This window comes from Wyeomyia smithii, chromosome 3 (genome assembly GCF_029784165.1).
Source record: "Wyeomyia smithii strain HCP4-BCI-WySm-NY-G18 chromosome 3, ASM2978416v1, whole genome shotgun sequence".
Classification (NCBI taxonomy): Eukaryota; Metazoa; Arthropoda; class Insecta; order Diptera; family Culicidae; genus Wyeomyia; species Wyeomyia smithii.
This window is the reverse complement of record NC_073696.1, coordinates 209,116,025-209,139,067: the sequence shown is the minus strand read 5'-3', so window position 1 is coordinate 209,139,067 and position 23,043 is coordinate 209,116,025. Positions and strand designations below refer to the sequence as shown.

General features: G+C 38.4%; 1 protein-coding gene across 6 annotated transcripts in view; it reads right to left on the bottom strand.

Moving 5' to 3' along the window:
• Positions 1-23,043, bottom strand: part of LOC129730702 (trithorax group protein osa) — a 356,997-nt gene that overhangs the window by 210,664 nt on the left and 123,290 nt on the right. For all 6 annotated transcript variants that reach the window (XM_055690240.1, XM_055690241.1, XM_055690236.1 and 3 more), the window contains exon 4: positions 12,764-12,934. In XM_055690240.1, coding sequence (XP_055546215.1) covers positions 12,764-12,934 — 171 coding nt within the window. The remainder of the gene's footprint in view (positions 1-12,763; positions 12,935-23,043) is intronic.

Sequence of the window (23,043 nt, the reverse complement as noted above, 5' to 3'; positions counted from 1 at the left end):
GTTACTCACTCTCTCGTACTCTCTCTATCTTTTACTCTTTTCTTTCCCATTTCCCCATTCTCTTACTCTCTCCATCTCTATATGTATCTCTTTCATCTCTTATCTTCTCATCTCCTTATGTCTATCTCTCTCTCTTACTCTCTATCTCTCACTCTCACTCTCTCTTTTTCTATCTCTCACTCTCACTCTCTCTTTTTCTATCTCTCACTCTCTATTACTCTCCATTTTTCTCTTTCGCTTACTCTCTCTCTCCCTCCTACTTTCTATCTTTCTCTTACTCTCTCTCTTACTTTCTTTATCTCTTTCTCTTACTTGATCTGTTAAGCTCTCTCTCTCTTGCTCTTACTATGTCTCTCTCTTCTACTATAACTATGTCTCTCTCTTACTCTAACTATGTCTCTCTCTCTCTTACTCTCACTATGTCGCTCTTTCTCTTACTTTCACTATCTCTCTTACTCTCACTATTTCTCTCTCTCTCTCTCTCTCTTTTTCATTCCGTCTTTATCTATTTCTCTTACTCCATCTGTTTCGCTCTCACTTTGACCCACACTATCTCTCACTCTCTCTCTAATTCTCTCTAACTCTCACTCTCTATATCACTCTCTCCTACTCTCTCTCTCTCTCACTCTCTCTCTCTCTCTCTTTCTTTCTCTCTTACTTTCACTCACTCTCTCTCTGTTACTCTCATTCACTCTCTCTCTCTCTCTCTCTCTCTCCTTCTCTCTTACTCTCACTCACTCTCTCTACTACATTTTTCGACTGCTACTTTAAAAGGTAAGACCTTTTAATTTTTAACACCTAAATTAACTTCGAGTTTTAGGCAAGGTCCTAATAAACATTCGTTAAGGTTATTCATCACGCTGTCTCTAATTTTTGAATTGAGAGGTAGATTTAGGTACTTCGAAGAAAGTATTTTTTTCTCTTTCGATTGAATGCTTTTTTCCTATATGCCCCAAAACTAAATGTCCTCCCTCCAGTTAATTCAATTGTGTCTGGGGTCAAGCAACAATTAGCATGCGATATCAAACTGTCAAGTATCATAAACTGGACGGTTGTCCGAAAGCTCAATGGCTGTTATGTAAGGACAGTTGATAAAAATCGTTTTAAACAATTTCTCATGGTGCCCGTGAGCCAAGAGACACAAGTGAAAGAAAAATCCAAGCGCATAAAGTTTGTACACCCTCTTACATGTAACCTACTATTACCTGTATATTGTATAAAATTGATGGACCCATATCATAAAAGGTGAAATTTTTATTAAAACGCATTTTACATACTTAGCATATGAAATTTTAAATTCATTGGAATAAATCGGATACAAACAAGAGCCGATAAAATCGAATCAACGTTTTATAACAATTTTAAACAATACAGACCACTAGTAACTTTTGGATAACGAGAAGCAGTTGAGTTTCAGCAATAACGTTAACCGCAGGAACGACGCGTGATAATGTACCTTCACATGCCATTTGTGGTTAGTGGAGAGATACTCCTGCAAATTCTACCCGAATAGCGTAAAAATCAACCAATTTACAGCTTAATTTGTGCGAATATTCGCTGCAGCATTCCCAGTACTACAATACCACCGGCTTGGAGGTTTAAAAAATATACCGGTGCAAAATACCAATTTCCATTGGATAGCACATTATGTGGCACCGCCAATTCTCTGTCGACTGCCGGCAGGCGGAATGATGGGCAATGGTCACCCGCTGCTGCCTGAGCGGCAATCGATTTAGAGTGGAATATTAAAAACAACAGCTCGGAACCGCAACGCGCACAAAACGGAACAAGAGCCTCAGCCCCATAAAGCTCGTTAACGCATGGTACAGTCCCGTCCGCAAGTGCGAACTGGGGTTTTATACACGCAGCAAAATACTGGAGCACTGTTGATCAATGTTGATAATCGAAAGGCAAATTTGAAGTTCATAAATCAGAGATTGCCACGTGAAGCGCTCGCCGAATTAAAAATTTAATTCATACTCCCGCAATTATGAAGCAAATCAAATTCTAATCCATGAAATTGAATTATTTTGCGTGTCACATTCGGTCAGGCAAACACGAGTGTCCATGTCTGCACACATTTCGGCTTCTGTCGAAATGCATAGTGACTGCACCGCCCAACAACAACCGGCGTAACTAACGGCTAACGGCTTCAGTGTTCCTGTTATCAAAAAAAGAAAATAAAACTCACGTTCATCGACCGCAAAATAAATGTTATTGCTTAATTTGATTGCCAATGCACATTGATAGATGAAAGGATTATTCAATTAAATTGACATCAATTTCAATTTTGAAACATCGATTCGGTTGAATGGAACGGCTTCTCGGTTGCACCACTATTGGCCGGACGGGACCCAGAACCAGGAGTCGCAAAAATGTGCTAGCGCGTTTACGTTTCGTTATGAACATGGCGGTCATCGGAGTGTGCACGTCATCAATCCTGGAATGTGCTCTTTTGTAATTCTGCACGAGTGCACTGCACGGTACTCTGTATCAGTTCGATTGCCCTCTGCGTCCGGAAAGCGGACCGGTCGCACTCGATATTCGCAAGGGGATATCGCCCGCGTACAGGGTAGGGTTGTCCACCGGACAGACCTCTAGAGTCGCCTTCTGCACAATGTTGAAACGACAATGTTGAAAGCTACCTTAGCTTATCAGGAAAGATTTACGATATTTAGGTCAGTGTGAACAACCCCGAACGTAGATGGACTGAAGCAATCGTACTCATTATTGATATGACCAACCGGGCGAGTGTACAGTTGTCATTCGATGGTTCACCAATCACGGTGGAACTGTTTCCACCTCCGAAGTAGCGTAGTGGGGACTCCATCAGTTCCACGGTGGGATTGTGAGAAGCGATCGGCCAAAATTAGTATTTATTCACAATAAAAAGAATCGCTAAATAAACTGAGCATCGCATTTTTCAGAGTTTAAACATGACATGAGGTTTTCTAATTCAAAACTTAGGGACTTTAACAAGAAAATCCCAACCATGTCCTATAATCCATCCTAAAAAGAACAACCGAATGATTCCGTGCCCAGCATCAACTGTCACTAAACTAGAGCGAATCAAATTACATACTAGTTGACCAGTTCTGAAAATTTCCTGACTGATTTGTGAGGTTGCACTTTCGATAGCGGTGTGCATGGACTGTTGAAAAAATTGACGGAATCCACTACAGAATCGAGCAGAAACATACGCTCTTGGCACCAACCTGGACGCTGTGGATAGTTTGGAATGATTCTAGGCAAACGATAGCCACAGGAGACACCACAGACAGTGCTTCGGCCTGCCTGTCGAAGCCATCGGGATATTGAACGACAACTACCTGGGCAATGGAACAACACAGCACGAAGAATTGGATCAATTATTATGGTTTGACTAGTTGGCAGTGCAACGACGTTGGGGAATATTTTGGGCAGCTGTCATGGCCCGTTACGGATGACGACACGCACCGGAACAGGGCAGTCTCGGTTGTTATGCTGAACTGTGACTCTTATATTTTGCGACGGGCAGTATTGTGAACCGTTATGAAACCGATTATGATGTTGTTTGAGTGCAGAATTTTGCTGCTGACTTGCTTGGGCAGGGAATGTCATATCTTTTAATTGATTGATGATAAAACAGCTTGAGCTTTTGAGTTTGACGACCTCGTAGATGAACTTGGGACTTGTTTACTACCTTCAATGTAACGGGGTGACAACTGAAAATCTGGATTTTTTTCGAATACACAACCCAACGGATCTACTTCTGAGGCGTCCAATATTTTTTTCTAGATTTTGAGTTCCTTGGTGTACAAAAATAACTGGAAATCAACGAACTGTAAACAGTTAATTTGTAGAACCAAGAGATGCATTTGAAAAGTCGACATGAAGGCCATTGTTTCGGTATCCTAAAAAAAGGCTTCGTCGGAAGGCCGGTTACGGACCTTTCTCAAATATTGTTTTTTTTCCTTCATAATGAATGTATTTTCCTGATAAATAAATCAGTTTTTCTTGAAATACATCTATTTTTTATTGACAGTAGATGAAAAAAAAACAAGTAGTCACCCGAAACAACAATTCAGTAACTTTCGCATTGTATAGATCCATAACGACGCCGGCTATGTTGACTTCACAGTCTGTAAGTGCCGTTTCGCTTGCACCCGATTCTTTTGACGTAGAAATACGTCTTAAAGTAACATGTGCAAATTGAAAAACCGGAAACATAGAGAACGTCGCGAGAATTGGTCACTTTCAAATGTTTAAAACTTATTCAGGTTTCAGCGGATTTCCTTTATTTTTACAGCAATCGATTGGAAAATTTGCTATACATTTATCAAAATGCGGAAAATTGTGATTTTGCGATACTTCCGTACTATTGAAAATGTAGAGCCTAAAATTTCAGAGGCCAAATACCATGCAATGTCGGTATTTTAAGAACCGGCATGAACCCGGAAATCGACCACCTAATAAGGATATTTTCAGATGCTCAGATGCCCAGCGAACGAAAATCAACACCAGTTTGAAGTTCAAAAGGACTTACGGTTCCTGGATAGAGCACAAAGTTATTAAACACCACCTAATATGAGCATTTACGGATTCCAGATGATGCCCAGATGTTGTAAATGAAGATCATACGCTATTTTGAAATCCATGGTTGTAAATTTCGGTTTCTGGAAATCTTCGAATCGACTCTAGACGTAATTTTGGAATTCAAGGTTGCGTCTCCTAATTTGCTTAAAACAGGCTCAAGTGGCCAAATAAAGGGTTTTTCAATAAGAGCGCTACAAAAGTAGATCGATAGAGATAGCAAACGACGCAATATTTTTTCCCACTTTCTTGACATTTCTCTCCAATAAGGTTTGCCATTTTCATGACGAAAAGATACTCAATACAACAACGAGTCGAGAATATTAAAATTTACTACCAAAATTCGAAGTCAGTGGCCTTAACTTTGAGAGCGCTACGTCTAATTCATGGTCGTCATAATCATCCTGCCAGATCAACAATTGAGCGTCTAGTGGAGAAATTTCAGTCCACAGACACAGTGAACAGTAGCGCTCTTAAAGTTGGAGCCACTGAGTCCGAATTTCGGTAGTGAATTTTAATAATCTCGACTCGTTGTTGGATCGTGTATCTTCCCATTATGAAAAGGCAAACTTTACTGAAGAGACATGTCGATAAAGTGGAAAAAAGTATGGCGTCATTTGCTGTCCCTATGGGTCTACTTCTAAAGCTCTCTCATTGAAAAACCTCCTATTTCGAACGATAATTACTGTACGATGTGTGACAATAAACAATATGTCGTTGGATAGATAAAATGATGGACAATTTGGTGACCTGTCAGTTCCCATTACCACTTTAATGCTCAGCAGCAAAAATTGATGAAGTGTTTTATTTCGAGAATTTTCGCAATTTTTTTTTCCTCTGTGTGGACTTACACTGCGACCTGAGACATTTGATCTATTGTGATATTGCCCAGGTGTTTTCTGTATTCCGCACTCTAATTATTGGCAGTATCACTATTGAAGTGAATGATACGCTTTTCATTTATATCCGTGCTTGTGTGTGAGAATTTACCCTTTTGTTTTCAAGCTTACTGCTCTACTACACCGAGCCTCTTTCTTATCCTACCAATATCGCCAAATTACAATTCCCTGAACTGAGGCTACACCTAACGTTTCTCTCTGGCTAGGTTAATTCTAAGAGGGACTTATTATATCAAGCGGAAGGAGTCTTATCGAAACCTCGTTTCTCGTGCCAATATCGTCAATTACAATTCCCTGTAGAGGATAAATATTCCTGAGATCAGTTTTATTATAAGAAGGACTTATTTCGTCAAGAGGAAGGAGTCTTATCGAAACCTCGTTCCTCGTGCCAATATCGTCAATTACAATTCCCTGTAGAGGATAAATATTCCTGAGATCAGTTTTATTATAAGAAGGACTTATACATCTCAGAATTACACCACCTTTCTTTGATCGAACCAGCTTCAGACGTCTCGGAAAGTCGTCGCAAGCGGCGCGCACGTGCTCCATCGGCATCTCGTCCCAGATTTTCGTGATAACTCGCTTGAATTGCTCCAAATTTGTTATTTTATAGTCGTTCGGCTTCGACATCATGTATCCCCACACGAAATAATCCAGTGGATTCAGATCCGGAGGCGACGGAGGCCATTTATTCTTCAAAATGAAATCGGTCAAGTTTTTCTCACACCACGCCTGAACAACCTTTGCGGTGTGGACAGGGCCGGATTTAGACGCTGGGGGGCCCGGGGCAAATTTGTTTGTGAGGCCCCCTTTTCTTAAAATATTTAGAGATTAGAGGTAACGTTCTGGAAGGTGACGAGCAAAAAAAAAGGTCGCCCTAGGACTAGGGGGGCCCTTTCAATCGGGAGGCCCGAGGCATTTGCCCCCTTTGCCCCCCCCCTTCAAATCCGGGCCTGGGTGTGGGATGGGGCGCCATCTTGCTGGAAGCAGTAGCAATCGTCTTCAAACAATAGTTCAACTTGAGGCAGAACATTTTTATTCAAAACCGTGTCCAGGTAGTACGCTGCGTTGATTTTGACCTCTTTATCGATAAAAATAAGAGGCAGTTTACCTCTCTTGCAAATGGTTCCCCAAACCATCACTGACGCCTTATTTTGGAACCGGGAAACGTTCAACTTGTCCGCAGGAGCTTGCTGGAGGCTCACACTCCAAACTCGATCATTTTGGCGATTGACTGTTTGCTCCAAAACGAACAGCTTCTCGTCCGAAAAAATAATCTCGTCATCTGCGCGCCAACCGAGCAACTCCCGCGACCGTTGATACCTCTTGTCCTTTGTAGCTTTGGTAACCCCATGAACCACATGTTATTTGTACAGTGTAAGTTTTAAATCCTTGCGCAGAAGCAGGCGGATTGATTCTCGGTTCATTTTAAGGTTCCTGGCCAGCTTCCGTGCAGATTGGGCGGGATTCCGGCGAATCCGGTCTCGTATAATCTATTTCAGCCTTGGAGTTCTCACAGACCTTGGTCGTCCAGATCGTGCCTTGTCCTCGGTGCCCCCGGGTCCGATTTATGGTCCGGTACACAAATTTCCGGTTGATTCCGAGCGGTTTTAGGTGTTTGAATATGTGTACGGGTTTGTACCCTTTCACATATTCAGCGATAACAGCTGCTCTTAACTCTGCCATGGCTCACAACTCAATGTAAACAAACTGCACAGAAACGAAACTCTGCCACTTTGGGCAGCAAAGTTAACCCTTTCATTTGACATATAGATGGCACCAGAGCGATGCAACGTGTAGGCTACAGGCGACCCCAAAAAAGTGTGACCGGACTTTTTTGTCACCGTGTATAATCTGTCAAAAAATTAACGAAATTTTTTTCAACGAGGAGAATGTTAAAAAAAAGTCTTTTCATGACTTTGGTATCGTATCACTGAGTATTGCAACACCTAGTTTGAATATTCCTTAAAATGGTCAGATTTTTGTCACTCCATCTCGTGATTCCGGAAAGCTCAAGAGTTGTGGTCTGCAGCAAAGTTGTTCTGGAGGTCAAGGACTTGTGGTCGACGTGGCTTGGAATTAGGCAGCAACGCATACAGTTTTGAGTATTTTAAACGTAATTTATCTCGTGAATCCAGCCTTAAGTGGATAAGTTGTGGAATTCAGCAAACTTGAAAGCGAGGGCTTCTAGTTGGTATACAGTTTAGTATGGAACATAACTTCTACGTAGCAATAGTGCGTGTTCGAGTATTTTGAATTAAATTTATCTCGTAAATTCAACCATTTACATAGTTGCGGTCTTCAACAAAGTTGTTCAGAAGGTTCAGAGGTTTTCACTGGCTAACAGCTTAGTCCGGAATTATGCCACAATGCGGTGCTAGTGAACGTGAACTTTCCAGTACCTTCTATTTGCTTTTTTTCTGTGAATTCAACTCCTTAGAAAGTTGCGGTCTTCAACAAATTTATTCGAAAGTTATGGTTTACGGACAGCGAATCAGGCCACTACTAGCGTCCAGAGCTGCGATTAATCCAAGCAAAATGTTGACTATGACGAGAAAGAAAATATCATCGCACTCGTTTTTTTCTCCACGAAAGACCACGGGGAGGTACGGGGGGTATAAAAAGTGATCAAAATATGACCACGTGGTTTAGGAACGGTCCCTTAAAACCTTTTAATGTGCCTTCTAGCATCTGCCACCTTCCACTCGTCTACACGGAAGGAGCAATCACGCCGTCTCGAACTCCGCCGTGCGCTAACCTTCTTGCCGTCATGCCACCTTATTCATGTTTGTTGTTGGAAGAAAAAATATGGCAACACACTTCTAGAATCACCAGCAGGCGGAAAATGATACAACACGGCGTGCCAGCGTCTTCGCCAAAAGAAGGCGACACAAGACCGCGTGGAAGGCACGATGCGTCTACACGGAAGGCAGTCAAGTACGCACTGAAGGCGGCGAACGACTACCTTCTTCACTAGAAGACAAAGCTAGAAGGTTCTGGTTGAAGGCGTTCCAACGAAAGGCGCGTTTACGCCTTATAATTTGTATGGAGAAGGCGTCATTACGCCGTGTGTGTATTCGAGCCTTAATAGTTGTTTATTGACAATGCTTTTAGTCGGCGTGCAGCCAAACCGAACCAAGCGTCGAAAGACATTTACCGCCGCGATTGCTGTGTAGGAAAGCTGCTACAGAGAATTTTTGTTATAATATCGTTATCAAATGCTCAAACGATTTCGTTACTTTATAATAGATAGATTATTACTACTCATATCCACTGGGTGTCAATAACTCAATCTGAGAAAACGGCGCTTAGTTCAGTCTGATCGCATGCCGACCATATATCAATATCATACATATCAATTGAAGAAAAATCATTGATTTTATGTTTGCTATCCTAATAACATCATGTTGTCAAAATGAACTTGATATTTCTGCTGGTTCAATCTCAGTACAGCCACACCCGAATGATGGAGAAAGATAGCAAGAAAAAAAATGAGAGTGAGAGTTGACGCAAACAGAATCATCGAAACATCGCAAACTCTTTTGTAATGAACCATGCATCGTAGTTGGCTGATTCTGGTGTTGCATCATTTTGGCGTAATGTCAGTAGTATGATATTGACATTCCGCAGCTCTGCTAGCGTCACAGTATGCGTTTAATTTTGAGTGTTATGAACTAAATTTTTCTCGATAACCAAAGTATTCTGGAAATTACATTAATCAGTAATGCAGCGAATAAAACTGCTCAGAAGACATTGAGACCTTTTTCATTGAAACGAAACGATTGAAATGGCTTGTTTGACCACAGGTTTTTGTCTGTCAAGTCAAGCGCTTACGAAACTTTGGAAAATTAGAATTTCTCGGCATGAAAACAATTGCAGTAGAGATGTGAGAATTTTCTGCTGGCATTGGTCGAAGGTCGCCACTTCGTAGGAACAAACTCCAAGTATCGGTGAGATTCCGCACTGAACTGTCTACAATCCACGAGCCCTTGATACTCTGAACAAATTTGGTGAAGATCGCAACTTTCTAAACAGGAGGAATCGCAGCAAAAGTTGAGGTCAAAATACGACGAATCTCGTGCACACTAGTGCCACTTACGGGCAGAATTCTACACTAAACTCTATCCGCCAACCAAAGGTCCTTTACCTTGCTAAGGACCGCAACATTCTAAATCATCGGAAATACAAGATATCTGGCTATTCAGGTGATGCTAAACTTTTATGGAGGTGCTGCAATTCTCAGTAAAGTGACTATGGTCACATCTGTTCAACTGAAGAACCAAAAACGAGACAGAATCTCTTTATTTTAAGTATCGACATCTAGCGGTGGAGAGAATGCATTTTACACTCGAAATTTCATCACGCTTATATTCCATTCATTCAACAAAAGGACCGTATGAGCTCGCGCCGCTTTTTCGTCGAGAGAATCCTTTGTTCTCCCCGGTGCTGGTATAGCGAGGGTGCCTTTTCACGATAAACGTACAGTGCCACCCGCATACGTGCAACGGTTTTTATGTAGATATATTTTTAATGAATTTCATTGTTGCCCAAGTTGAAAACTGAATATCTTGACTAACGACAATTATTTTTTTACATTGTACCTAATGTCGTAGGCAGTGCTGGTACAGCGCGTCTGATATGCATTTCTAGCAATGTTAGGTAAAAAAACGGTACGAGAAAAAAATATTGTCGTAGGTCGAGAAATTCGGTTTCCGAGCCCAACGAAAATATTCAAGTAAATCAACTAACAGGTTAAAATAGTTTCAACAGTCGTGAGGTGTACGATCCAAGAAAATTTGTTAGACAATGTTCGAATGGTTGAAAGATTTTTAGTTTAATTTGTTCTATTGACGTTGATTGTGAATTGTTACTGAATTTCCACTTCAAAGATCTCTTGAATGCGGTCCTGTGTTTAATGCGGTCGGTCCTGTGAACTTGATTTTGATAGATTCAACTATTCAAGATCACCTTTTTGCCTGGTTATTAAAGCAAAAAAAAAAATATTTTGGGGCATGTTCAAACTATTGGAGCGAACTGTTCGAACGATGCACTGTAAAATCAATGTAGGATGGAACAGCAAAAAATGAATGCGAAAGCTTGGGCACCAATTTGCTGCAGAGTTTTGTTCGAAGTTGCATATCTGTTCTGTGCTATGGTTATGGTATTGTTTCACCGAATTACGAATTTTAAAAGTCTTTTCCTCAATGCTGCGCGACTATTGGTTAGGGTTTTTTGCACTGCCGGAGAACTAAATAACAAATTCGTCACCGACAGATTATGAATATTTTATTCTTTTAATGGAAAAATCTCAGAGAGGGGGTTGTTAAAAAAATATAAGCTTCATTAACATATTTTGATTCGAATCAATTGCAAGAGATAAATTGTAAATTACAGATCTTTAATTTCCCTTTGTTCATTGAGAGTAAGCATATCTATGCCTGTGTAGCTATTTATTTTTTCAGTCAAATCTAAATTTAAGAACGCTCTCCAGAAATTTGCGAATTTACGTGGAATCCTTCTGGCAGTAACCATGACAGAGAATTAACGATTAGAAAGATGAATCATAGAAGCATAAACTTTCAACTACAGTAGCAGCTACTTATCATAAGTATCACAGCATACTCGACTATAATTTTATCCAAATTTCGTTGTATACATACTCCTGACACAAACGTACGATATTCGGCGTATTACTATTACTAAATAGCTGGCAGCTTTAATCACATACGAAACGATACGATGACATTAGCCGGTTACAACAACCACCGCCAGCCAGCTAGAACCATTAGTGAAAACTATACCAGCCCCAGTTTCCGGGAAGCAGCTGACGTAGGAGCGAACAGCCGTACGAGCCACGATACTTTCTTCCGTCGTCGTTAGTCATGCAAACACCCATATATCACGTGGGGAGCTTTTCGGCGGCGAATGGCACCCAGCCGTGCCCTAATGCTGATGGCACAGCAACGCAACAACACCGGTGTCGGATGTTGTCAGAACGAAACAAGACAAAAAAGAAAAGCTTCACATATCCCCGGTCCGTTTGTCGTCCTGCTCGCGGGGTGAAGCGGTGAACCCACCCAAGGCTAGTTGAAAGTGAAAATGAAATAAATCTTCCACGTACGAACGATACGACCATTGCATTGGAGGGAACTGCTGAACCCTCAAAATGAACTGAGCAAATTTTTGGGAGGTCAGGCGCTTTTTGGTTCAATATATCAAATTGACGTCGAACGATCGATATCGGAGCTAAGCTATTAGACAGACTGAAAGATAATTTTTCAGCCTCACTTTGATCAGAACCAGACTCGGATGCTCGGAGCGGGTATTAATTTAATAAAATGATTGAAATTGAAAGTTGGGAAAAGTGTGCAGAGTTGACAGCCACCGGTTGTTTTCGTGTTTGCTTGAGAACCGCGAAAGTTGCCACGAATCAGCTGTTCTACTGCTCCATTTTTACACTGCGTAGCACTGCGGCTGCCGATGTTAGTGGATAATTTTTGCTTTCTTCTTTTTCACGTAGCAATCAAGCTACTTCAAATCATCGTTGATAGTATATAACTATTACGTGTATACAGTAGTGACTCAAACTATATAGTGCCTGCATAACAGTTTGAGTCGCACAAAGAAGGGAACACGTTTTCTGCGAGCAGGGAAAATACAACATGAAGCGCCACCACGAGAAGAAAATATGGAAAAGATAGCCGTTCGGCACTGCTTTCACTGTCTAGTTGGGGACAAAACTTTTCCTATTCTTATACAGTACCCATATCACGTGCTACGTGAGTTTACACGACCAAGAACGGAAAGGATGTGATCCCGCCATAAAATAGCTGTATTTATCGGAAGTCTCAAAACTGTTGGACTTTTCAAATTAAGCAACATCAAGCAACCTAAAGAATATAGTTTTATTGTCGGTAATGAAAAACGACGATGTTAGGTTTTACTAAAGGGTGAGTATTTTGCGGTAAATGTTTCTTCAAACAAAAAAATTTCGGAAAACATTGAACAACCGTATGAAACTATTTAATCTGCATTCCACCACCAGAAACAATTCAGTAAAACAGGTTCATTCTATCACCACCTATAAACAAAGCATCTCGAACCCACTTGAACAAAACGGGATTTTTTATCACACAATGATTTTGTCGAAATTGCACTGCCTTTTGATAGCAGTTGGTAATTTCAAATGGAATAAAAATATATACAACTCGATGCATTGCAAACAAAGAACGGTAGAACAGGAAAAAAAGTGAATGGAAAATGAAAACACCCCTCCTCTTCAATTCACTCACCTGGTGCGGCGATTGGGCGGGCTGCGGCGGCTGCGGGGACGGACTGGGAGCACCGTGCTGGCCCGGGCTCTGCGGTGGACCGTGCGGCGACGGAGGTAAATGGCTCTGCTGCGGCTGTCCTCCCGGGCCCGGACTGGCTGCCGGTGATGGCCACGATCTTACTGGTTCGTACTGCAAATAAAAAAAAAACACACACAACAATAAATACCATATAAACACCAACGCGCGGATGAGTCAAAATAATGCTGTTTTAGAGCCACTATAGGCGCGATCTGCATTTTTCCTGTTGTTTGAAATGATAAGATTTATTTCGCATAGTTTACGTTGTATCAATTAGCTTCGACCTGAGGGGTGATTCGTCCACATGTTCGATCCTTTTCATAGGACAGTGATTCGAACGACGGTTTAACTTTCCAACCACTTCCTTAATTACACTTTCTTGTTCCAATAAACCACAGCAAACTTAGGAGATAATAATATAACGAAAATGAGTTTACTTTTTCTGAGACTAAAACTGCAGATATATGGAAATAATATGCACAAATCAGAAGCTATAGAAGTACATGAACGATTATCCCTCAATTTGGTTTAGTAAATTTGATCAACGAAGAATTCTATTTTTCAGTTAAATATTCTGCATGTCTTCAGTTTTTTTTTAATATTTGCTTTTCATAATTTTCAATGTTAGTATTTGTTGTGGCGGAATATAGCGACCCTCCCAGACTTCCAGATCGGATCAGCAAAATAAGGGCAAATAGAAGTGAAATTTCTATTCTCTCCACTTTGATACAATATCGATTAATTTTCTTATTTTTTGGAAGATATTGAGCTAAAAGAGAAGACGAAATTGGAAAGTCAGGCAGTTAAAATAAATTACTCGAATCGTTAACATCGTTTTTTCTATATCCCAATTCCCCCGTTCACAGTCGCTTTGTTGGAACCCACATTAATAATATTCATTTCATAATTTTTTGGAAAACAAAATTATATTTTTTCACCTACATTTAATATGACCTATTAGTTTCGAGTATTTCCTTGTTTCCGTAATCAAGTTTTTGTATATCAATTTTCCATAATTTCTCCCTTTCTCATTTGTTTATAAATTGGTATACATTCATTAATATTTTAAGCCGTATTGTATTTTTGTGTGTTGTGTATATTTCTCGATTTTGCAAAACTCGTTGTTATACGAAAAAAAATGTCTGTTTTTGTTTTCGTGTGAAAACTAAGTTATCAGACTCTAAGATCGCCATATTTGAAATATATTTCGTACGAACAAAAACGAAAAATCGAACACACTTCAGGCACATCATTACTTCTCGCAATGGAATTTCATCAATCAACCCGCATTATATTATATTATATAGACATTGATAATCGTCTTCTTTTCAACAATCAATATTTTCCACTACTGACCCTTGAAAATATCAGCAAAATTCTAAACACGGCCCTTGTGTACATGGTAGAGACAATCCCGATATGAATACTGGGTTTTCTACATCATCGACTCCGCAAGATTCTTAAATAGCTGTATCTGCACTCAACGAGTCTTATGTCTTACGCAATAGTACTGAACCTGTACCTGTAGGTGTCAGATGAAGAGACGTGACCGCATAGCCTTCTTCCGCACGAGAAAGGAAAACAGTTTTCATTTAATATAATGCTTTCACGAAAGCCTAGCCTACGGAAACTGAAAAAATACATGCACTCGTGAATAAGCTTCTCTTTCTAAAATAGTAAATATTTTACCTCCGGTGGACCTCAAAATTGACGCTAGTGATAATAGCGTCCAGGCCCGAATTTCGCTGCCTGGGTGGAAATGTTAGAGTGAATTCGAATTACCAATGCTTAACTGTGTGGGGTGGGGAATGAGCTGCAGCAGTGCAAACGACAGACAGTGCCACAAGCCGGCTGAAGAGCGTCGAGAAAGGAGGCGGACAAATTGAATCGCAATCCAATCAATTACGCACGCACACCACTGACAAAACGTTGATGAAAAAAAAAATCTTCTGAATGCATGTGGATGGGGGCTGTTAAAATAGACTGCAACTATGGCTAAACGAGCACTGGGACCAGTGCAGCACAAAAAAAAAGGACGAATGCAAATACGACATAAAAATGGAGTTGCCAGGCCATTGTGAGCTGCGTAAATAAGCGGCCATATGCCACGTTCCGAGAGCACATCAAATAGAGTCAATTTCGAACGGGCTTTACGGGTTAAAAGTTGACATCCATTACGACGATGAGGCTCCAAATTGTTCGGTGCTACTTTTAAAAGGAAAAAAAATATCTATGAGAGGAAAAATTCGGAAAGTTAGTACAATGCTTGTTTTTTGAAAACAGGAGAATACAATTCATGAAATTATTTGTGAAGCGTAATCTCGTGACAAATCTCTGCACTTTTTAGCGGCGGGACTAACGATATCATGATTTTATTTGCAATTTAACATGACAAAAAATATAGCGGGGGCCTAGTGTGGTTGGTAACGTCGTCGCCAACCACGCTCGACGCCTGGGTTTGAATCCCACCGCCGACATAGGTGTCGATGGTTGTGAGGTGGCGTGATCCACTCACAACCAACCCAACTGGTCTAGATTCAATCTTAGCCGACACCAGGAGATTTTCTGAGGCGAAAAATCTCTGGGATCACGCCTTCCATCGCATGAGGAAGTAAAGCCGTTGGCGCCGGTCCGTTAATAAACGGGTCGTGAGTTAGGGTCCTGGGTGTGGAGTCGCCTCCCTGGGCGTCGGTGATTGGCCACAACAGTGGCGGAAATAGACCGACAGAAAATAAGCGAGAATAAAAAAAAAATGACAGAAAATAGCATTTTTTTATTTTGTCACATCGCTTAACCATTCTCTATCGATGACTGTGATAGAGGTTAGTAATATTTTTCCTTGTTCAAGGGCCTTAAACTTTTGGCATGAAGCCATAAATTTTTTCAAGCAACAGCTATATTTAAAAAAATGACGGTTAAAAATCAACATCAACATTGTGAACCACGGATTCGATCAAAATGGTATCAAAAACTAAGTCATAAAGAAATGAACGGTTTTCTGAGAAAAAGTGATAAACTAGATTCAAACTCTATTCAAAATTTGTAATGAGCTTCAAATTGTTCTAATCTTTCATGGAAGTACATGGATAACAGGTTTGTCAATTTTTTTTTATTGAAACTGAGACAGACTGTCACAGTTTATGATTGGTGTCAACTCTAGACATCTGTGCAGAGCAGTTCCACAAAAAATGTCCCAGTTTTAATTTTATATTAAATTGTCATTTTTGATTTGACTGAAACTTCGGATGGACATTTCTATATGCAAAAGGTGCCATTTTATGCTATTGGTTTAATTTTCTGGAACACGACTTATTTTTGAAAAGCTATTGAAAAATGCTATTTTGGGAAGGTATTGATGATTACAAATAATTTTAGGGCCAAACGGGCCAAACCGATGTGTGAGGTCTTCGACGAAGTTGTTGATTATAATTTTGTCTTTTTTTTTTTGAGAAAAAGTTAAAGCAAAAATTAAAAATCAATCAACTGAAAAAGCTCACTTTTTATAAATATATTTCTTTTTACATATTAACTACAAAAGTTAACCTCAACAATTCAACCAAACCGATCATGGAGAAATCAGAAAAAAAGGCTTTTTCTCAGAAAAATCTTTTTTTTTTTTCTTGATTTCTCCATGATCGGACCGGTTGCATTGTTTAGGTAATCTTTTGTAGTTTTTATGTAAAATAAATTACATTTATAAAAAATGAGCTCTTTTAGGCAATTAACTTTTCAAATTTTCTTCTACCTTTTTTTCAAAAAAAAAAATGTTTTATTTATTAATTTTTTTTTTATTTATTTATTTATTTCACATTCCTTTTGTTTCCTTGTATCTAGTCCTACAGGGGTTACCCAATAAACGAACGACAATACAAGAATGTCAAACTATAAAGATCATACATTTCTTTACATTAATAAACCGTTATACTCGGATCATCCTTTTAAATTGATTAAAGTTCAGAAAGATGTCCACGTCGTTCTAGCTCTCGTTGTAGGTCTGGCATAAACGAGATAAAGGCGCTGATTTTCCTAGGTTTGTTCTTGATCTAGGAACGCTGAATAAATTCACCGCGCGCAGACCATGCGTGGAAAATCGGTAGTTGAGATCGTTGGTAAGTTTACAGTGAATAGTGCCATGAACCAGTCGATGAAGCGTCGACACGTCGAGAATGCACCGACGATCACTTAATGATGTCAGTTGCAGGCGGTATATTTTATATTTTTTTGAGAAGACAAAATTCTTATTTACAACTTTGCCGAAGACGTCACACTAATCAAACAAACCATTTTGGCTCTAAAAATATTTGTAATCATCAATACTTCTCCAAAATAGCATTTTTCAATAGCTTCTCAAAAATAAGTCGAGTTCCAAAAAAATAAACCAATAGCACAAAATGGCATCTTTTGCCTATAGAAACGTCTATGCAAAGATTTAATGCAAATCAAAAATGGTCCCGTTGCCCGTTTGTTTGTGGAATTGCTCTGCATGACGTTTTCGCACATGATAAGTTTAACGTACGACGAAATTCAATGTTAAAACTTGTCTTCCTTGTTTATTGCTGAGAACTCATGTACAGCAAGATTGTTTTATATATTATATATTCAACAACGGCATACAGTTTTATGCAGTTTGTCACCATTTAAAATCAGAAATAATATTTTCCAACCGAGTGTATTCATAGAAAATAAAGACGTAATCCTATGTCAAAATATTTGTTCTAGCTTTAAACTTATAACCTGCGGCAGTCCACGCAAATCGACGCTGATTAATGATTTCCGATTTCGCTAAAACTTTTCATAGTTGTTCCTTTATGATAGAAAGGTCATTTTAGAATAAACGTTCGGCGCAGGAGATCGTAGGGGCCATTCATTAATGACGTCACGCAAAATTTGGAAAATAATAACTCCCTCTTTCCCCCTTGTCACAACTTCCTTGACTCCCCCTATAAATGACGTCACGTTTTTATACCCCCTCTCCCTTCTTTGGTTATAATCGACTAAAAATTAAGAAATTTATTAAAAATGCATTTTTTCTAACTCACTACGATTTTACTGGAAAAACCTAAATTAATCCACCTAGCGGTCAGACTCAGCCTTTCTCATTCAAATTCATCATTTGTAAAAATAGGTTTACATGATTACTTGAATCCAATAAAGGTATATTCACTCTTTGGGTTCTAAAATATTGATGTTGTAATTGAAGTATAAAATATGAAATTTGACGTAATGTTACTGCTCAAGACATAGCGAAATAAAAGAAATGACTCTAAATTTCGAAAAATTTAATAACGAGCGATAGCGGGAACGTTCAAATAGTACGATACCACATTCAAATTATGTTGAGACCACATATATTGATCAAAGCAGGTATAGTTTTAAATAGTCTTTAAATTTCTTTTCTTTCTAAAACTTTTGAACCACACATTAAATTATTATGAAGTTTGCTATTTGTAAATTTGAGAGATGACTCGTTCGTATGACACTAGTTATGTTCAAATTAGTCGTGTAATACTTGAGATAATAGACTTTCGTTGTTTTAACAATTGAATACATAACGGTTGCTTAAGTTTGATTACAATCAAACGAAAAGGTAACGTATAGGGCAGCCAAACTTTGAAACCACGTGTTCAATCATAATTCATCAGTTAACCCTTAACTATCCCGTTCATCTAACATCAATATTGTTCAAATCGGTTGTGTAGTTTCTAAGATAATGAAGTTTCGTGATTTTCACATTTCGATACATTACAGACGAAGTTACAGTCCGATTACAGCAAAATTCAATAGGGTTATGAAGCAGCTAGACCTTTTTATTTTACAATAATTTTGTGGAAATCGGTTCGACCATTCCTGGAAATGTGAGTGAGTCCAAGTAGTCTTCGGAATATGTTTCTTTTCATAGCTGGATTTCACATTTTTAAACATAACAGGAAAAGTAATAATCCGTTCGCAAAAAAAATCATTAGGGTCTTATGGGGCAACAAGACTTTCCATATGACACTCATTTTATGAAAATCGGTCCAGCCATCTCTGAGAAACATGAGTGAGATTAAACAGTCTTCAGAACACGTTTCTTTTTGTAACTTCTGAACCATATGTTCAATCTTCATAAAATTCAAAAGTTGAGGGTTTTTAGGTAGACTGTTCATTTGTAACCAATTTTGTTCAAATCGGTTGTGTAGTTTCTGAGATATTGATGTTTCGTGATTTTTACATTTGGATACATAATCTCTAAACTAGAAATCAGATTACAATAAAATTCAATAGGGTCTTATGGGGCAACTAGACCTTTTATTTGCAATTAATTTCATTGAAATCGATCCAGCCATCTCTGAGAAAATCGAGTGAGATTGAGAGAGCGTTACACTCACACAAACATACACACACATACATAAAATGCTCAGCTCATCGAACTGAATCGAGTGATATACGACAATCGGCCCTTTTGAGCACTTTTATACCTTTAGTTTTTGCAGTGATTGCTATACCTTTCTAGGAGAAAGGCAATAAGTGAAATGATAGAAATGGCTTTTAATTTTAACTTCAATCCCGAGCGAGGCCGCAAACATTGAAATAGTACAATATCAAATTTAAATGAAGTTGAGGCCACATATTTTGATCGTAGCTGTAGTTTTAAACAGTCTGCGGGTTACGTTTCTTTCTATAACTTTCAAACCACATGTTTAAACATTATTAAATTCATTGTTTAAGGGTTTAAAAGCCCATTAATTTGAATTCAACTACATAGCTTATGAAATATAAGAGCGATTTTCACGTTCTGACGCAGTGCCAAAACTAAAAGTTTGATTACAATGAAAATCAATAGCAACCTAAGCGGCAAATAGACCCATCATTTGACACCAAGATAGAAAGAATCGGTCAGACCATCTCTGAGAAAAGTGAGTGCGAAAAATAAGGTGCACATAAACACGTACACACCCATACTCACACACACATATACACCTATACATGCATACATGCAGAAAATGCTCGATTCGTCGAACTGAGTCGAAGAGTATATGACATTCGGCCATTTGGATCACTTTTCTACCTTTTAATTAGCCAGTGATCGTTAAGAGAATGTCAATATGTTTACTTTCATTATGTGATTTCACATTTTTATGAACAACGGACAAAGTTACAATACGATTACAATGAAGTTCAATAGCAACCTATGGGGCAACTAGACCTTTCATTTGACACTAATTTCGTGAAAATCGGTTCAGCCATCTCTGAGAAAAATGAGTGAGTTCAAGCAACCTCAGGATAACTTTTCTTTACATAACTTTTTAACCATATGTTCAATCATAACGAAATTTAAAAATTAAAGGTTTGGGAGACAGCCCGATCATTTGCAACCAGTTTTATTGAAATCGGTTATGTGGTTTCTGAGATGTTGATGTTTCGTGATTTTTACATTTTGATACATAACCTCTAAACTTAAAATCCGATTACAATGAAATTCAATAGAAACCTATGGCGCAACGAGACCTTTTATTTGCAATTATTTTTATGGAAATCGGTCCAGCCATCTCTGAGAAAAGTGAGTGAGAAAAAAAGTTGCACATACACACATACATACATACATACAGAAAATGCTCAGTTCGTCGAAAGGGGTCGAGTGGTATATCACATTCGACCATTGGGACCACTTTTATACCTTTGGTTTTTCCAGTGATTGCTATACCTTTCTAGGAGAAAGGCAAAAAGGTTATAAAAAACCTAAATTAATCCACCTAGCGGTCGGACTCAGCCTTTCTCATTCAAACTTATTATTTGTAAAAATAGATTTACATGAATGCTTCAATCCAATAAATGTTTATCCACTCTTTGGGTTCTAAAATATTGATGTTGTAATTAAAGTATAAAATATGAAATTTGACGTCATGTTAGTACTTAAGAAATAGCGAAATAAAAGCAATGACTCTTAATTTCGAACAATTTAATCACGAGTCCAAGTAAGTTGTCTTGGAATATGTTTCTTTTCATAGCTGGATTTCACATTTTTAAACATAACAGGCAAAGTAATAATCCGTTTGAAAAAAAAATCATTAGGGTCTTATGGGGCAACAAGACCTTTCATGACACTAATTTTATAAAAATCGGGCCAGCCATCTCTGAGAAACATGAGTGAGATTAAATAGTCTCTAGAACACGTTTCTTTCCATAACTCCTGAACCACATGTTCAATCTTCATAAAATTCAAAAGTTAAGGGTTTTTATGGTAGCCCGTTCATTTGAAACTAATTTTAATCAAATCAAATGTGTGGTTTCTGAGATATTGATGTTTCGTGATTTTTACACTTTGATACATAACCTCTAAACTAGAAATCAGATTACAATAAAATTCAATGGGGTCTTATAGGGCAACTAGACCTTTCATTTGCAATTAATTTCATTGAAATCTGTTCGGTCAGACCATCTCTGAGAATAGTGAGTGCGAAAAAAGGTGCACATACACACGTACACACCCACACACAAACATATACACCTATACATGCTTATATGCAGAAAATGCTCGATTCGTCTAACTGAGTCGAGTAGTATATGACATTCGGCCATTTGGATCACTTTTCTACCTTTTAATTAGCCAGTGATCGTTAGGAGGAAGTCAATATGTTAACTTTCATTATGTGATTTCACATTTTCATGAACAACGGACAAAGTTACAATCCGATTGCAATGAAATTCAATAGCAACCTATGGGGCAACTAGACCTTTCATTTGACACTAATTTTGTGAAAATCGGTTCAGCCATTTCTGAGAAAAATGAGTGAGTTTAAACAACCTCAGGATAACTTTTCTTTACATAACTTTTGAACCATATGTTCAATCATTACGAAATTCAAAAGTTAAGGGTTCTGGAGACAGCCCGATCATTTGAAACCAATTTTAATGAAATCGGTTGTGTGGTTTCTGAGATATTGATGTTTCGTGATTTTTACATTTTGATACATAACCTCTAAACTAAAAATCCGATTACAATGAAATTCAATAGCAACCTATGGCGCAACTAGACCTTTCATTTGCAATTAATTTTATGAAAATCGGTTCAGCCATCTCTAAGAAAAGTGAGTGAGAAAAAAAAGTTGTACATACATACACACATACATACATACATACAGAAAATGCTCAGTTCGTCGAAAGAAGTCGAGTGGTATATGACATTCGGCCATTGGGACCACTTTTATACCTTTGGTTTTTCCAGTGATTGCTATACCTTTCTAGGAGAAAGGCAAAAAACTAGGAAAGGTATTCAATCCTTAGTCCAAGCATCGATGGAGTCGCATATCGATGACATAGAAAGCAGAGACAGTAACTACAGCATCATTGCTGATTTCTGAATGACCATTAATATCTAGTTCCTCTTCTTCAATCCATTTGCTATCCAAACTTGCTACAAATGTTACACTAGCCAAACATTCTTATCTACGTTTTGTCATATTTTTGTGTAGGATTGAGAGAAACTAAAAAATGAATTAAATTGCACTGTCATTCATAAACAAACACGCACGGAAAATAGAACTAACGAACATTATGCTTTTTAAACGTAAAAAAATGTCATTCATTTTATTTCAAGCGTATCTTAAATGAGAAAAGTAGACGTATTGTAGAGCTATGAATGAATGATGCAGTGTTGAGTTAAACTCTGTGGTGTCTTTTTTATTAATTTTGTTTTTTTAGTTGAAATGTGATATCATACTCAAGATAACTCCCCCTCCTATATGTCACAAAATATCACAATAATCAAAACCCCTCCTCCCACTAAATGCGTGACATTATTAATGAATGGTCCTTTACCAAAGTTTGATTTATGCCAGCACAAAACCCGGGACATCATATTTCTAGCGTCTAAACATAATATCATAATAGTGTCTACGGCAAAGTTGTAGAGCATAATTTTGTAAAATATAAATCTTTTTGCAAGAGATTATTTCTCTATGTTTAGTTTTTGATGGATTTCCTTCGTTCTTGCAGCAATCGATTGGAAAATCTTCTAAGAATCAAATACCAAATTCATAAAATTGTAATTTTATTATTTGAACTATTGTACTATTGAAAGTTGTCAAGCCTTGTCAAAACGCAAAATTCGACCTCTAATTGGTCGTTATATGATAGCTTTCTCAAGCACGATGGACAGTAGGCATGGGCGATACTGACGGAAGTATCGATACTTTGGTGTCGCGATGCCTCAATGAACTTCGATACCAGGTATCGAAGTA